The 17,387-nt window shown below is 33.1% G+C and overlaps 1 protein-coding gene across 1 annotated transcript; it reads right to left on the bottom strand.

Moving 5' to 3' along the window:
- Window positions 1-6,048: 6,048 nt before the first annotated feature.
- Window positions 6,049-16,912, bottom strand: LOC145587731 (tRNA threonylcarbamoyladenosine dehydratase-like). Its single transcript, XM_081644422.1, has 12 exons — window positions 16,687-16,912; window positions 15,433-15,479; window positions 14,822-14,933; window positions 13,883-14,030; window positions 11,771-11,983; window positions 11,473-11,607; window positions 10,677-10,811; window positions 9,108-9,323; window positions 8,359-8,483; window positions 7,399-7,456; window positions 6,474-6,646; window positions 6,049-6,373 (listed from the first exon to the last, which is right to left on the bottom strand). Exons 1-11 carry the CDS (start codon window positions 16,776-16,778, stop codon window positions 6,536-6,538), a joined length of 1,392 nt encoding a protein of 463 aa, XP_081500548.1. The 5' UTR covers window positions 16,779-16,912; the 3' UTR covers window positions 6,049-6,373; window positions 6,474-6,535.
- Between the last annotated feature and the right edge of the window lie 475 nt (window positions 16,913-17,387).

Raw genomic sequence — 17,387 nt, 5'->3', positions numbered from 1 at the left:
ATTCGCAGAAATTTCCACGACCTCTGCCACGGTTATTATATTTCCACGTCCACCTCTATGAGCAACATTTGTCTCAGGTGGATTTGAGCTTTCTACAGCATTTATTTCATTGAATGCTTGAGACCTAGTTGGTCTTAGGTTGTTATTCTTCAAAAAAAAGATCATTATTCTTTTCAACAACCAATAATGTAGAAATAAGCTCTGAATATTTTGCAAAGCCTCTTTCAATTCACAGTATTGCTGTTGCAATATAATGTTATTAGCATGGAATGTAGAGAGTGTTTTCTCTATCATTTGCACTTCAGTGACTAGTTTATCACAATATCTCAATATTGATACAATTTTATATAATGGTGAATTATAATAACTGACAGATTTAAAGTCCTGAAATCTCAGGTTTGTCCACTCAAATTGTGCTGAAGGAAGGAGTACCCTTTTGTGGTGGTCATATCTTCCTTTCAGGCTATCCCATAGTTCTTTGGCATTTTCCACCATTAAATACTCAGTTTTTAAACTGTTATATAAATGATGCCTTAAGAGAACTATATATAGCTTTTTCTTTCTCTTGATCAGTAGGAACTTTAACTTGAGCAGGGGCATCTTTCTCGTTTCTTGGGATGGTAATTTTTTTGATTGTATGTTCGAATCCCTGAGCCTTTAAATTTATTTGGGCATCAAATTCAAGATAATTATATCCGGACAAGTCTAATACGTCAAATTTTCTTTTCATCAAGTCTCCCATTTTTAACTACAATCAAATAGATAATTAGTATTAAGTCAATTAAGTAAGTGATAATTAAAGTAATCAAATTATAATCATAATAATAAGCCATTTAAAACATATTTTGCTTCTCCCCCTTGGGTTATTATTATGATTTACATAAAATTAAGCTAAAATAAAGCATGATAATTACGTTAGTTAAACAACAACAATAATAACAACAATAAAGATAATATTAACAATAAATACAACTACTATTACTACCTCACCGACAACAATAACGAAAATAATAATAATAAAAATAATATTAATGACATATATTGATGATAAGACAAAAGGTTCATTTATTATAACAAAATGTACTTATAATCTACCTAGAAGACAAATGAAAACTTGAAGTACTACGGAGATTACATGCATTAATTCCCTTTGTCGAAAAACCGAGCGCTACTTATGTAAAATGATGAAAATCATCATTGCCATTAATAAAACTACTAGGGCCATAATTAAAACTAAGTATAGCTTTAATTTCCTTAAATCTTCTTCAAAGGTAAAGGGGTGTGGTGGTTGTCAGTTGTCGACGGGGAACACGGTGCGTGGCCGAAGTGAATGTAGGAAGAAGAAGAGGAAATAATTTGGGTAAAGTTAATTAAGGAGGGGATAAGGTTTGTATGGTGAAATAAGGGGGGTGCAATCCGCTTTTATAGGGGGTGAATTATCCATTGTAGTTTTACACAACTGTAAATATATCACACAATGTTCTAGTAGACTGGTAAAATAATTGTAATCAAACTATTAATATTTATTAACGTAAATAAGTATCACATTGGGATGTAAGCCGTAGTGGTCCGAGAACCCTAATCTATTCATGAGGTCAAGAGTTCGAAAACTGAAAGAAACATAAAAAGTGTGTAATCTAAAACTAAATAAATATAAAGGCTGCATCATTTTTTTTTCATTTTTAGTAATTATGCACAAGTATGTAAGTATGAACATGATTTGGGTGACCATGAAATTTACTCTATTAACATGCATACAACAATTATTTCCACATGAAAAAGTAATTATACGTTACTTTCTATAACCATGCATGAGAGTTACCAAACTAAATATCATAAATATAGAATGTATTGATATCCTCATTTTTATCAATATGGCTAATTATGTAGAGTAATTTTGTGGAGAAATATATTGTGAGTTTCTGGTATAGAGGATCCCATATGGGCAACTATATAGAGCATACTCCTCAAAATATATTTTGTGAAAGAAATTGAATCTTTGTAAAATTGGATAATCGGTAAAAGTATACCTGATTGAAGATGGTGCTGATAACATGTTATGAAATATATAGAAATTAGAGGATTAAGAGAAGAAGGTAATAAGAGAAGTATTACTACTTGTATATATTACTCTTGGTAATATTTCTGTGTGCCTCATACAAGTGAATTTGCATGGCTATTTATAGTAGTAAGAATCACTATTACATTGTGGGCTATAACCTTAGAGGGTGGCAATAAGGTTGGCTACTACATTAAATGCAATGAAGAAATTGGAGTGTGGACATTCACACCATAATTGATGACTAAATTAATTAACTCTTAACAGCTCTACAATTGTAGTTGGATGCTTAATTTTTTCATAGAGAAGACATGGAGAGACAGTTAAATTGGAAGGGAAATGAATTAAAAAGGGAACAGGGGGTGGTTGAGGAATTTAATTCCACGTAGGCTTAGGGGAGGGGAAATGAAAGTCAATCCTTGACTTACCACAAAAAATTAAACTTGCCACGTCACCAAGTTTACCTGCAAAAACTGGTTACCCATATTTTTGTACCATTTAAGGAAGAAATACATAAAGAGCGTGGTGTTATTATGGAATAATCAAAAGGTGGTGTTATTCTTGATAGACCGCTCAAATGTGGTGTTGTTTTTGGCAAATTTCCCAAAATTTTTAAACAATTTATTAATTGCATTGTGACACGTGTCACAATTAAGCTATTACATAGGTTACTAACCAATCGCTGCTCTATAATGAACAGAAATCCATCAAATGTCATTTTATTTTTGGAAAACCGCCCAAAGGTTGTTTTATTTTGACAATTCAATTATCTATACTAATACTATATTTCGTAGTAACTAGATAATTCCCAAGCCCTACTCGATTTTTTAAAATTAATGGTAATTGAAATTGAAATATAGGAAAAATGTGAATTACAATAAATAATTAAATAACAATGTTCCTTTTTTGACACACAAAAAAAAATCTATTTAAAAATCTATAAATAGCAATGTTCCTTGGAAAATTAATAATTGTATAAAAATCTACAAAAAAAAAAAAAAAGTATAGTTCACGAGAAAAAATCCTTAAAAAAATTAATGTAGGGGAGCAAAGGGAAAATTAGTTAAAATCACCAAAATATAGCAAATCTACACATTTTTTTACATCTAGCCCAAACTCATTTTATGATGATAGGAACCACATATTGTTAGGTGCACACTCATGCACCTAGAAATAGGTTTAACAACAAAACAATATGAACATTAGCTTTTCAAAAAGTGGACATTAGCTTTTTTCTCCTCTATTTTCTCCTTCATTTTAAATTTTTTCTCCCATCTGATTTTTTTAATTTTTCCCCTTTTTTACACTTTTTTTTTTTATTGAATTTGTTTCTTACAACATGAAAGTAGTTATTAAGTATGTTTTTTAATTTCGATTTTGTGCTAAATTTCGATTGATTAAGGTTTATATGAATCTTTGAATTCACAAATTTTGTTTATATGATTTTCTTAATTTCAATTGATTCAATCTTTGAATTCACAAATTTTGTTTATATGAATCTTTGAATTCACAAATTTTGTGCTTAATTTTTCCCTTTTTTTTTTTTTACACTTTTTTGATTGAATTTGCTTAATTTTGTTTATATGATTTTCTTAATTCTATATGAATTGAATTTTATCTGATTTTCTGCAATTTTTTTTATCAATGAACATAATCATGCACAATATGAACATTTGCATAGGTTCCCTTAAATGTGAACATTAGATTTTCAGAAAGTGAACATAGACATAAAAAAATATGAACTTATGCATTTCAGAAAGTGAACATAACAATTCAAAATATGAACGTAAGTATTGGTTTCCTTAAAGTGAATATAAGCATTTAAAAGGTGAACATATACGTAAAAAAATATGAACATAAACATTTAAGAAAGACAACATATGCATAAGCAGATTTAATTAATATTTCATGAGCAACACATATTTACATTATGAATATTTGAAATTATATATGAACATATAAAATATTATTATGAATATAATGCATTTAATTATGAACATAAAAATTTGAAGAAATAAAAAATAATATGATTATGAAACATATGCATTATAAGTATTAAATGTTCATTTTTTTAACGTGTTCATTTTTTATTATTAAATGTTCATTTTTTTCATGTTCATATTTTTTTACTAAATGTTCATTTTGTAGAGCGTAGTGTTGATTATGGCGGATCGCGAATATGTTGTCTGGGTTATTGATTTGGGCAGCGTATTTTGGGTCTTCCCTTGTTGCACCTATAATAGATGCATAAGTATGCACATAAGACCTATTGCCTTACGCCTGCAATATGTACAGAACGGGAGTGGGTTAGTACCCAATAATATTAATCTAATACTACTTCCGTCCCATAATTTCGTACTTGTATTCTTTTTTGGTGTCCCAAATTGTTGTGCCTGTTTCTAAATATAACTCATAATCATTACTTACTTTTTATCTTTCCCATACAAAATACACATATACCCCAAAAAATTATTACTTACTTTTTACAATATTTAAACGTCGCCCTCGAATCTCTAACTAACGCCCGCAAAATAAACTAAAATTACAAATTTACCCTTTTTATCAAAAAAATTACCCCCTCTTCATCATACTACTATACCCACCACCACCACCACCACCACCTCCTCCTCTTTTAACCACCAACTCCTTACCTCCGGTTTCACGATCTACACAGCCGCGGTAATGACAAGTAAGGACAAAGGAAAGTCGATCGCCAACGGAGAAAATGTTTTTTATTTTATTTTTTTTGAATTTGCGGCAAACTAACGCCTAGATTTTTTGCACGTCCTAGGCTCAAACGCCTAGTTTTTATGAACAACCGTGTGGTTGTATGAAAAATCTGGGCGTTTGAGGTGAAACGCCTAGTTTTTTAGAATACCCTAGGCTGAAACGCCTAGTTTTTTTGAATAGCCTAGGATGTTTCGAAAAAACTAGGCGTTTCAGCCTAGGGTATTCTAAAAAACTAGGCGTTTCAGCCTAGGGTATTCTAAAAAACTAGGCGTTTCCTGGGTTTTGAATTTTTTTAAAAAAATTTATCGCGACGTACCGATTTCATACGGTTTGACGAGCCTTTTACAAGCGTCTAAGGTTGTGTTTCTTGTACTTCGTCGTTGTCCATAAGATCTAACGAAATTGATTTTGCAAAATTTTAAAAATTTGTTTGATTTTGAAACTCACGGTGGTTTGGGTGGTTGTTCGATGAGCGTTGGTGGCCGTTGACCACTAGAGAGAACGGTAAAAAAAATTTGTGTACAGTAAAAGTGTGAAATTGAGGTAAAATTAATTATTTTTTATAATTATTATAAGGATAAATACGTAATTTTATTTTATTTTGCGGGCGTTAGTTAGATATTTGAGGGCGATATTTAACAACCCCCTTTTCTCTACTTACTTTTTATTATTCCTATACAATATTTTTAACTTTTTATATTTTCAATAGCATATTCCCCTACTTTTACCATTCTCCTTAATTATCGTGTTTTTTGAGAAATAGACACCAAATATGGGACTGAGGGAGTACATTATAAGTGTTTTTTAAGGGTAAAATGTAGGTTAGAAAAATAGCAAATTTTGTACTCCCTCCATCCCCAAAACTTTGACCCTTATGGCCTAATTTTAGTCCCAAAATGATCGACTCATTAGCATTAATACACCCACTAATTTGCAACAATATTTGTGCAAAATTAGATCCCCATATAAAACTTTGTTTTTTCCATATACTTTTATTACTCTTTCTCTCTCTCTACTTTTTTACAAACCCCATGTAAATTTATCTTTCCAATATACTTTTACTTTTTTTATTTAAGCTTCTTAATACCCGCAAAATCAACCCAAAAGGATCGAAGTTTCGGGAACGGAGGGAGTAGTCAATGAAAGTTGCCTTAATCAAATATTTATGTTTAAAATTTCCTAGAAAATCCAACATGGGAAATAATATTTCCAAAGAAGTTGCAATTCTTACATTCAACCAAACGGATTTTAGGAAAATTTTGGACGATTGAAGAATTGGTAAAAGGCATAATAGCTCTAGTAAATAGGCATAAAAGCTTGGGGAGATCTAAATAAATAACTCAATTTTGTAAACAGCACCCTGTCATTATCTATTTTGTAAAATTCTCCCTGTCATTAATCATTATTTATTTGAGATTTGGCCTCCCTGTCACCTCTTAGCACAAAAAGGGCCATCACATTGAGGGAACACTACATTGCAGCATTAATTGTCTTCTTTTTTGGCCTCTGTTGAGGAGTGAATCCCTTGACTACTTTCTGATCTTCATATTTGAGGCCATTTTGATTTTAGGACTATGTATGAATCTGCAATAGCCAATAAAAATGTGCTGAATTTTCGATTTTTTATGGGATAATTCCAAGATTGCTAAACTGTCTCAAATAGACAAATTGAAATATTGCTTACAGAAGAAGGACCCTTCATTAACAAGAATGACTGAATTTAGAGATGGAGGACATGCAGTGCAGTTACAGGCAGAAGTCCAAATCAGCTCGCTTTAGAACATTAGACACACATTTTAAAAACTCTGGTTCCTTCTCTTTAATGTCATCAAGTGTCATTGATTCATGTTCATCCACCTGTGGATTAGACAAATTAGAATAAGCTCGAAAATTAGAGAATTTGGAGGGGGGAAGATTAACATAGATCATAGATGACCAAAGGTAATCAGGTGGAGTTTGATTACAAGAGCCAGCTTCACCATGAATACTAAATTCTATTTGTATCCATATCCATGGTAGTAATATAAAAATATATTCCCTGTATTTTGAACTACCTTTGACCATCTTACCCTCTTTACGCCACCATATTTATTCAACTTTTTCTTACACTCATCCATCTTTTACCTTATCACTTATATTATAAACTATTTTCTTGCACTGACTCACATTTCCTAGAAACAATAGTTTGCAATAAATGACCAATACAGTTCATGCTTCAATTATACACATGGCTATTCAACTTTGGGTGTCCAATAAAGATTTTCCCTCATATATTTTAGAGTTTCCAACTTTGGGAAGAAGATTGCTAAAGGAGTAACAAGGAGATTGGGACAGAACAATAGTGCCTCTATCAATAACAAAGAGAAAGGGCAATAAACAGAAAGTTGTGATATAATATCTCTTAAGTTGTGATATAAAACAGATGTTGGCACAGCTGCTGCGCCAACATCTCTTAAGTTCGCTGCACTTCATTACAGTAAAAAAAAAAAAAAAAAAAAAAAAAAAAAAAAAAAAAAAAAAACATTTTTTTTTTTTTGCATTCAGACATACTATTTGTAGATTCGCACTATAGAACAAGAAAAATAGTGCTTATGTAATAAAAATAATACCTCATCGAACTTCAGAAGAATCAAGTTTGAAACAGATGCAGGCTTTGTGCTATCCCACCTATATTGGCAATGACCAACAGTATGCCATGGAAAGCAGAAAATAATTAGCTATATTAACAAGCAACTCACCAGTACACAAAAATTAAAAAATCAGAAGATGTTTTGGCACATTCATTAGATCCATGTTACCTCTTTTATTGTGGGGCTGAAGGGGTAAGATGGCAAATGCTGAGTAGAACATAAAAGAACAAACTAAAATCGAAAGTGTAAAACTAAAAAGAACGGAGGGAGTAATTTTTACCAAATATAGAGGCAGTTAAGCTTTATATACTAATAAGAAATCATATTTCCATACACTGAATATAATCCTCGAATCACACAATAATGAGGGAAGCATTGAATATTAAAATAACAAAAACTATTTACAATATTTCCATAATATTCAGTTTCCATCAACTGCTTTGTTATTTAATTATCTCTTATATATTTCCAATTAAATACTATCAGTATATGTAAAGCTATATATATTACGATGATAAATCATGTCCAAATCATGGACCGCCAATCTAGTGTTACAAGTTGTAGTCATTGCAACAACTAATTAATATTACATTGCATGTTAGTGCCATTGGTCAAGTAAACAATAGCAGCAAGAACATTTACTTACTCTCACTTGGCAAAATTAACAACCACAAGAGCACAGGCAAGTGCTTAGTTTGCCAACAAAGTCCTTGAATATTTTTATGTTTTGATCAACAAAATTAATAACGTTAAAAGCTTACTCCAGTCTTTATACCTTCTTGAAAAATATGATTGATTATTCATCAAATAAAGCATATAGTGCATAATAAATTGGTAAGAAAGAGACAACAAATACAAACAGATATAAAAACTACTTGTACAAAATACGGACTCTTGATTGCTTGAGCGTTTACCCAATAACATAAGTAGAACATGTACCTTACAAGCATCAATTCGTTAACGGATCGCCACATTGCACGTCCCACGCCATTAAAAGAACCATCTTTAGCACTTCGTCCATGCCACAACTCCTTGACAACATACCTCACTTCTTCAACATCTACCTTAATAAAGGAGAGTAATAGTCAATAATGTACGTCACAGAAACAGCAGTCAGTAAAAGCTGAGGTGAGCAACAGGCGAAAAGGCACAGGTTTTCTCCCATCTTTACATTCAAGGTTGAGGGAACAACGCTTAATCCAACAAATTGATGCACCCCCCCCCCCCCCCCCCCTTCTCTTCCATTCCCCTTTGAGGAGTCCACATTACTTTATGTAACCAAGAAATAATGGTTTTAGTGGCAAAACAGTAAGGACAGCTTGGTTTTAAAAAAAGTAAAGGCATAAAATCTCTTAAGGCACACATTACATTTCTAAAAACCTTAAAATTCCACTAGTATGTTACATGGAGAAAAATCATGCCAAAGTTCAAGCCTTCTTACCAAAATTCAAATTTTAGTATTTCCCCTACTGATTTCTATGGAAATTTCCTAATTTTTTGTCACAGCCAACTGTAAACAAGTCTTGTGAGTGTTCTGCTTCAGAGCTATGAACCTTTTCTACTGTCTCAAGTAAAAGCTTTTAACTAAAAAATAATCCGCTTTCCATTTTTGTTATCGGGATTGGAACAAGAGAGGGGGGGAGGGGGGGGGGGGGGGCAATGAGAGTTTCTTAAGGAAATCATCATACCTGTACTTCGCTAGCAGTACCATAAACTAGTTCTTCATGCTCAATCAACCGTTGATGGAGAGCTTGATAGTGCTCCACATCAAAATTAACTATTGGCTCATTTTCAATTCGCAGCCCTGCTAGCTTTGTGACAACATACGAGGACATAATTTGCCCAAAAATCGCAGGCACAGATCCAAGAACAGGTATAATCCGGACCCTAAACCCTGGTACAACCTGGATGAAAGAGTTAAAGGTCAGAACATCAGCAACATTAAAAAAAAGCGTATGTATATATAATATGTATTAAAAACCGATGATAACTAGTCACTCAAGGTAAAAGTCGTAAAACACTTAATATTGGAGCTTTTGTGAATTGGACACTTGATATTGGATATTTTGTGAATCAGACGCTTGATAAGTTTTTCACTAAGATATACTTCATAGAGCATGCCTATTGTTAAATCGAGTAAATCACTTGAATCTTACTTTATTACTGAAGTGTGGAACAATCGTTCATAAACAAGCTCAACTGAAACCTTGTTCTATAAATAGGATGCTTTCATGAGAAATGAGATAGATATCCTGCTAGCTCTATATGCCTTATAAATCCAAAAGGCATTGTTTTTAAACAAACTCATTTGGGGGGGGGGGGGGGGGGGGGGGGTGTTAGTTATATCTCTAAGAGAGTAATCTGTGAACCTCACCATCAATAGTGAGTGTTGCATATAAATAGACTGTTCGAGCTTGAGTCGGTCAAATATCAGCTTGTCAGGGCTCAGCTCCAATTCGAATTCGGCTCGAGACTAAACGAGACGATACAAGAGGCCATGCTAAGCTCAGCTCGAAAACCTCGCGAGAGGCGCAAATTATATTTTATAAAATAAATATTACATATTTTTTACATTTAAATAATGTTAATAAGCACAATAACAATTGGCCACTATTATACTTGGGTAGTTGGGTAAGTTATGAGACATAGATTATGTATTTATGGACCTAAATGAGCCTAATTTCAAAATCGAGCTTATAACGAGCCTAATTTCAAACTCAAGCCAATAACGAGCTCGAGCCGAGCTTCACTTTTGAGCACTCGAGCTTGAGCTGAGCTCAATTTTCAAGGCTCGACAAGCCATGACCTCGATCCGAGCCTCGAATCCGAACTCACAAGCTTGAGGCGAGTCTACCAGTATTCAGGCTCGGCTCATTAACAACCCTAGTGTGCTCAACAATGGCTATTATTCACACACTTTGTTCACTGTTATTTTTACTTTTTCCACTTTATCCTCTAATGTATACTCTCCATAATTCTTGCGCATGCATTAGGCCTCTTTAAAGAATCTCTACTCCAACTTATGTATCTTCATACTTCCTATCTGATCCTTGTCCTGATGCCAAACAAACAGGTGCTTAAATTACTTTTCCCATCTCTCTCTATGGTCTATACCTCAAGTGTTAAAGAGAAGGATCAATAGGAAGTCAACAATGAAGGAAAACCATAATCAGTGTTCTCTAAGTACAAGGTAGTTAATTCGTAAAATGCAGGTCAATATTCACAAGATAAGGTAAATTGGAGCTTAGGATTCTCACTTGGTAATCAGAAGGATTTTCCTCTTCTCCATTAAGACCCTTGAATGGAAGCAGTTTTACTTTCGGTTTTTCCAGGGAGAACACCACAGGGATTCCACCTTCAATGCCATGGTCTCTCTTCAAACGTTGCCGAACCTGGTGAATAGAACAGATTGCTTATTGGACACAAAATTTTAGAGAGAATTTTAAATCATGGAGACAGCTATACTGCAGTACTTGCCCCAGAACTGACCAACCATCAAGAAATATTTACAGCTAAGCAAGTAAAAAATACACAGTAATGCAAAACTCTTGGTACTGTTTTTTTAGCATAAGATTCTTGGCATTGTAAGTACTCCCACCATTCTTTTTTGTTCGACTCACTCTCCATATTAGGCTTTTTTTAAGTTCTACTCGCTTTGCTTTATTCTATTTATAGCATACCCTTTTTAACATCTTACCCATCTAACCTCACAATAATTACATCTTTCCATACTCTCTCTCCTACTTTATTCACCTTTTTCTTACACAAACCTACCTTTTTCCATTCTCTCTTACTTTATCTTACATTCACTCACATTCTTCAACATTTTCTTAAATTGCGTATTCATAGTAAGTGAGTAAAACATACAAGAACAGAGGTAGTAGTATAATATGCTTCAATTAAATTTACATTGTACCAACTTTGCTAGAACAGAACTAGGGAAGATATGTAATTTTCTCTAGTTTACTCTGGTAATTAACTGTAAAATGTATATAGGCAAATGATTTCATTAATAACAAAATATAGAATACAAAGATGAGGATAGAGAAATACTGTTCGGGAAAGGGGGTCATTTGTTGATTCTCTCAAATCAGCCACGCGAATTCGAGTTGGGTCAGCTCTAGCGCCCGCTCCTGTTGCGGATAGAACTTTCAATCCCCTACGTACGCATGCAGCAAGCAATGCTACCTACAATAGATATCAAATTAGAGAAAAATGCAACTTAAACAACATGAATTCTTTATCTCTAATATTGGAGGCTGTAAAACAACTTTGTTGGATAACTACGCGTGCAAAAGTTATCAGTACAAACTTGCTAAAAAAAATTAGCCATAATGGCATGGAATAATACTTTTGTATCTATGTTGTCAATGCAATCCAAAACAAAATCAGGGTTGCCTGACAAAATCTTTTCTTCAGAGGATGCGTCATACAAAATCACTTGAGCATCAACTTGACACTCCGGAAAAATGCTTGAGAAGTGCTTCTTGAGGCATAGTGCTTTTGGCATACCAACATCCTCTCGTGTTGCAACAGCATGTCTATTGAGTGAAGAAAGTGAAACCTAGCAAAATAATGCAAGTGACATTAGTTGGAATAGCATTGATTACCTACAAACCAAAATAATTCACTGTCTATTCTAGACTAAGAAACATCACATTCCCAAATCAGCTCCTTCTAGGACATATGGGATAAGTAAAACAGAAACATATTAATGAAGACAAGAGAGTGGCCTTACAATTGACAAAAGAATAGCAAGAAAAAGAAAATCCTACCATCATTTGGTCATGAACAATTTATGCATAAAATATGCAGCAACAAATGCCACAGCGAGTACAACAACACACCTCAAGTATTCAACTATTGCCTTTAGGTGCCATTCACCTGAATTTTCCATGTTTCAATGTCTCGTTGGAAAAGCAATCATCCTTAAAAACACGGTAAAAAGTTTTTTTTTTTTTTTTCTTTTTCCATCTCCTTTGGACAAATAAAACAATTAACTAATTGTAGCCACAAAAATTTATTGAGTGTCACACTTCATATTGTCCTGGTCAAAGTATAACTGTTGACAACTATATATGACTAAAATAATTCATCTGGTTAAGAAATTATTTTGGCCTATTTTATACTACCTCCGTTTTTTATTAGTTGACACGTTTTGACTTTAGCACTATTCACACACTCCCCTTTGACCATGTTTTGTGATTTATACATAATGAAAAATATAGTCATGTGGGGTCTTGTTAGATTCATCACGGTATATATTTTCAAAATATCAACTTTTTATAATTTTTACTTATCGGAAACTAAAGATATTAACGTTTTGATTTGTGCATTGGCAAACGTGACTAAAGAAACGTGTCAACTAAAAAGAAACGGAGGAAGTATATTTTAGATGAACTCGTTAAATTACAATGTAAAACACAACGAAGTGGTCAGGCAATTTCACAGGTCATGGTTATTTACTTATTTATGTCCACGATAAAGGACTCAAAAGGTGTTTATAGGCTTATTAAAAAGCAAGTTGTCATGTAGCCCAATTGTGTGGCCACTTAACAAAGCCTTAAACTTGCTCAAACTTAGCACCCTAGAAGAAGAACAAGCACCATACCAAACGTGTCGTTCTTGTCAAGAAGACAGATCTTGATCAAGATCAAACCTCTTTCAGCCATTATTAGAGAACATCAAAACAAGTAAGTCGGCTTACAAATCTAAGCACATGGAAAGTGAATCAGTAGAGATATGAGAGACTGTAGCCCAATATTTATACTAATATCATTAAACATTTGTTTCAATGATTTTGATTTTGATTTTGATATTTCACATATTTAAAATTTGTGTTTACAAATTTTCAACACCCTTTACATCTTCACTATTCAAGTTTCAAAATCCGTGGAATTAATAGGGGCATGTCAATTTTGCTTTCAAAATCTAACAAAATTTCAAGACAACGTTGCATATGTTGTCAAATCTCCACATCGAGTCTTGTGGGGGCATTTGTAGACACCAATTTTTTGTCAACTTTAGGTGTTAAATTTTTCTTTAAATAAGGAGATAATATCACAAAATATGTGATTATAACTTAAAAATCTCAACATAGTTTGGAATAAGCTGACAAGACCCCATAGCCCTTTAGAGAGAGGAATCGAGAGGGATACAAGTAAGGATGGCAGTGGGTCCATGACCCTACCCTAAAATATGGGTATGGGTCTTAATTTTCTAGACCCTATATGTTTGGGTAGGGTATGGCATCGGGTAGTGTACGGGTATGGTATAATGCTTTCATACCCATACCCTTCAGACCCTTACCCTACATATGCAATGCAAAATTATGACCTACGGTTATATTAAGTAAACTTTTTAAAACAAATTGTTGGATGAATCGATCTTAAAATGGAGCTTTCATCCTTTAATGGACACAGAGGGGGAGACATAAGTAGATGAAGCTGGAAATAGTGTAAACCTGGTCAAAATCCACAAGAAGTAACCTCCCAACTCCAGATCTCAAAAGCATAGATGCAGCATGACTCCCAACGCCTCCAAGACCAATCACCACTACGAATGATTCTGTTACTTTCCGTTGGCAATCTAAACCAAAGAACTGAATGTTCCTGAATGATGTGGAAAGAAGAAACAAAAGAGAGCAGATGAATTGATGTGAAGGCTAACCAAAGGATCTCATAGTCCTATTGCATAAATGTCAAACAGATAAGCTAATAGGGTTATCAGCTAAAGATAACTAAAGTTTATATCAATCTGGAATAAGTAGATATGCAGATAATAAGTAAAGATCAAGATCATTACCATCATAATCATCATGATAATATAGTCAAGATGAACATGACCATTATCATAAATTGTATCATTATTTCTACAACATTAGTTAACTCGTATCTAATTGCTCCTCTAAAACCATAGAGCCAAAAATCAGAACAGATTGCCAAAGAACATTACAGTCAACACTAAGCCTCTAACAAGTAAACAACCTATATAAGCCATTGCTAAATAGTATAGGACAATTCTATACTTACCCACACCTTAAAATGTCTACATTACATAATACAATCAACCAGGCAATGTCGAGTGTTATGTATACTTGTCTTCCCACTCTCACAATGCAAAAATGCACATATGAAGTGATAATGCTGTAATTGATTTGTAAAAGTTATTAAGTGTATTGATGATTTACGCATTTATCTTTAAAACAACTCGTTTCAAATTAGATAAGGAAATACATAACAGCATTCCACATTATAGATCACAGAAGATCACTATTCACCAAATCACTAATAAGGAAAAATATTTTTTATAATTTGGAATAAGAAAGAAAAGCAAAAGCAGTTCCATTTGATAAAGGCAAGAACTATTTCTAGCAACCACTCTTTAAGAGAAGTCAAAGTACCTGGTCAGTTGCTCAGAGACTATCTCATCTTGTAAAATATCTGGAGCTCCTTTACTTTCCATCCTATGCATAACACATCCATTTTGGTCTGCCTCAAGGATTGATTGTTTGTCTGTATAGGACACAAAAACTTCAGTAGTGTATAACAAAGCAACAGTGCACCAGCTGCCCGTAATATGGTTGGTACAATTATACTTTTACTCTCGTCTAACTTCTTTTTTTCATTTTAGAGCTAATGAGATTATAATTAGTTCTAGTTTTTCATTTTAAAGCTAATAAGATCATAATAAGTTCTTAGTACTCTAAACATGTCTGGATCTCCACAGACCCAGGCTGATGGGGCTATGACAAACGCTCTTTTTATAAAGCATTAAAAAAAAAAAATTAACATCAGCCTAAAAACAGGACCATAGTTGCTAACTATCCTCATCCGTCTTATGCCATTTATCATCTAATTCGTATTATTGTGTAGCCATTAACAGAACGTCTGGTAGTGCAAAGGAGTTAAGGAGGTAAGGGAAAAGATGGTAAAGGTCAGGTGCATATGTGTTGCATGTGAGGTAAATGATGCTAAAATTTGAGAAAGCAAGGGAAAAATTACAATTCCCTACCATCAAATCTTGCTGTCTGTGGACTGCTGCCTTTTTCTTCTACCCTTCTGCAAAAACAAGTAAGTTACTTATTCACACTTCAATAACCTAAATTCCAAACATATCTTTTTCAGAAAATCACCAAATGCAGAAGAAAGGGTACAGTGGGAAAAAAGAAAGTTAAGCATATTTGATTAAAATATGAAGTATAACACCGAAATGCTAGATACCATATGGTGTAATGTGTACACAGATAAAAATATCTTAGTTTCTGCATATGGTGTAATGTTTACACAGATAAAAATATACCCCGTATTAGCTAAACATTGCATTGACATAAGAAGTAATAGATAATGTGGAATAAATAAATTGGTTAGGTACATGGATAATGTAGAACCAATGATCTAACTTGTATTTAGGCCTTAATACTTGTTGAATTAATCTCTGTATCTAGCATTACGGTGTAATTATGGGATTGAAGCAAGATATTAAAGAGGCGGTTGTCTAAAGCAGTAAAGCTTATCTGTGTAATAATGCAAGGGAGTTCAAATCTATCTTCAATAACATTTTGGTAAATATAAATAAGTTGATTGCTAGTAGATTATTTACATATGTTTATAAGCATGCCTCGTGAGAGAGGGATAAAATGGCTCAAAGTCTCAAAACTATGTCTAAAATATCTTATTCTTTTGGCAAAGAAACTATTCAACCAGGAGAAAACCCTTCAAAATTACCTTGTAATTGTTATTGTACTATTGGCCAAGTTCAACCCTGATGCAAAAGTCTTCCTCTCAAGAAATAACAACATACATCAATAGATACACATACCGAGAAATTCACCATAATTTGTCATTCAAACAATTTCTTTCTTTACTTGCCACAAATGCATATGAAAATATGCAAAAATGTCTAAGAAAGCTCAAACTTAGCAATCCACTTCACTCCATGACCAAAAACTCGACCGCCATTCACTCCCATATCATAAATTCAACTTGTATAAATCACTTCAAATATGTCAAATCATAACCTAATTGAAATACAAACAACTAAATACTCATTCAACCTATAATTTGTAATACATCCCCCACAAACCCCAACAACACCCCCATCAAAACAAATAACAACAATTAACAATTGGGTTGTTTCCAATTCAAAGAATCAGTAACAAAAAAAAAAATCAAATAATTGATACATAATATTAATTCCAGCAGAAATTAATTAATTAATACCAATTATTAAAAATTCAATAAAAAGTTGGGAAGTGAAGTATAAGACCTGCTGAGAAGCTTGAGAAGAGTGTAAGTAGAAAGAGAGCCTATGAATGCACTTGCGCCGATTAACGCCGCCATCTTCATCCGCTCCTCCATATTTTTTTTTTTTTTTTCAATTTTGCTGAATTTTGAGAAGCAATTTCTCTTCAATTAGAACAGATATGAAGAACTTAAGTCGAGTTCTGTGATTCTGTCTCCTGTAACTGTAACCACCCCCAAAACCCCCGAAAGCAAACTTTCTGCCTTTACAACTTTGGATGTTACAAGTTCGAATCCTAAGACAATCACAATTTTTATTTTTATTTTTTAACAAAGGATAAAAAGGATTACAAAGGCAAGTAGAATTTTAATTTCGGTTTTGTAAAAATCATACTCACTAACATTTTGACTTTTGCATTATTCGTTTATGTTTACTTTGATTACATTTTGCATTATATATTAACCTCTTTATAATATATATATTATTATAAATATTAATGGTCAAAGTTGTGCATTGGCATGTGTGTCATAGTATTGCGAGTACCATGAAACCAAAAGTAAAAGCATTTTCTCGGGCGATGTGATGTGCACTTGTGCAGGATGTATCCACAATCTGCATTGTGTAGATTGCAATATTTAAACAACATCCTCCCAAGAATAGTAACAAGGAATCCGTAAATACTATACTACTCCTTACTAGCAAATGAATATGTAAATTCAAAGCCC

Source organism: Chenopodium album, chromosome 2 (assembly GCF_948465745.1).
Source record: "Chenopodium album chromosome 2, dcCheAlbu1.1, whole genome shotgun sequence".
Taxonomy (NCBI): domain Eukaryota; kingdom Viridiplantae; phylum Streptophyta; class Magnoliopsida; order Caryophyllales; family Amaranthaceae; genus Chenopodium; species Chenopodium album.
Note: the sequence above shows the minus strand (reverse complement) of the source record. Positions and strands in the feature narration are given on the sequence as shown.

Excerpts from the sequence above, each read along its gene's own strand:
- LOC145587731 (XM_081644422.1), bottom strand. The coding sequence starts at position 16,778 with ATGGAGGAGCGGATGAAGATGGCGGCGTTAATCGGCGCAAGTGCATTC. Across the intron at positions 11,608-11,770 it reads TTGACAACATAGATACAAAA|GTAGCATTGCTTGCTGCATG; the intron begins GTATTATTCCAT and ends TATCTATTGTAG. Across the intron at positions 8,484-9,107 it reads GTACTGCTAGCGAAGTACAG|GTAGATGTTGAAGAAGTGAG; the intron begins GTATGATGATTT and ends TCCTTTATTAAG.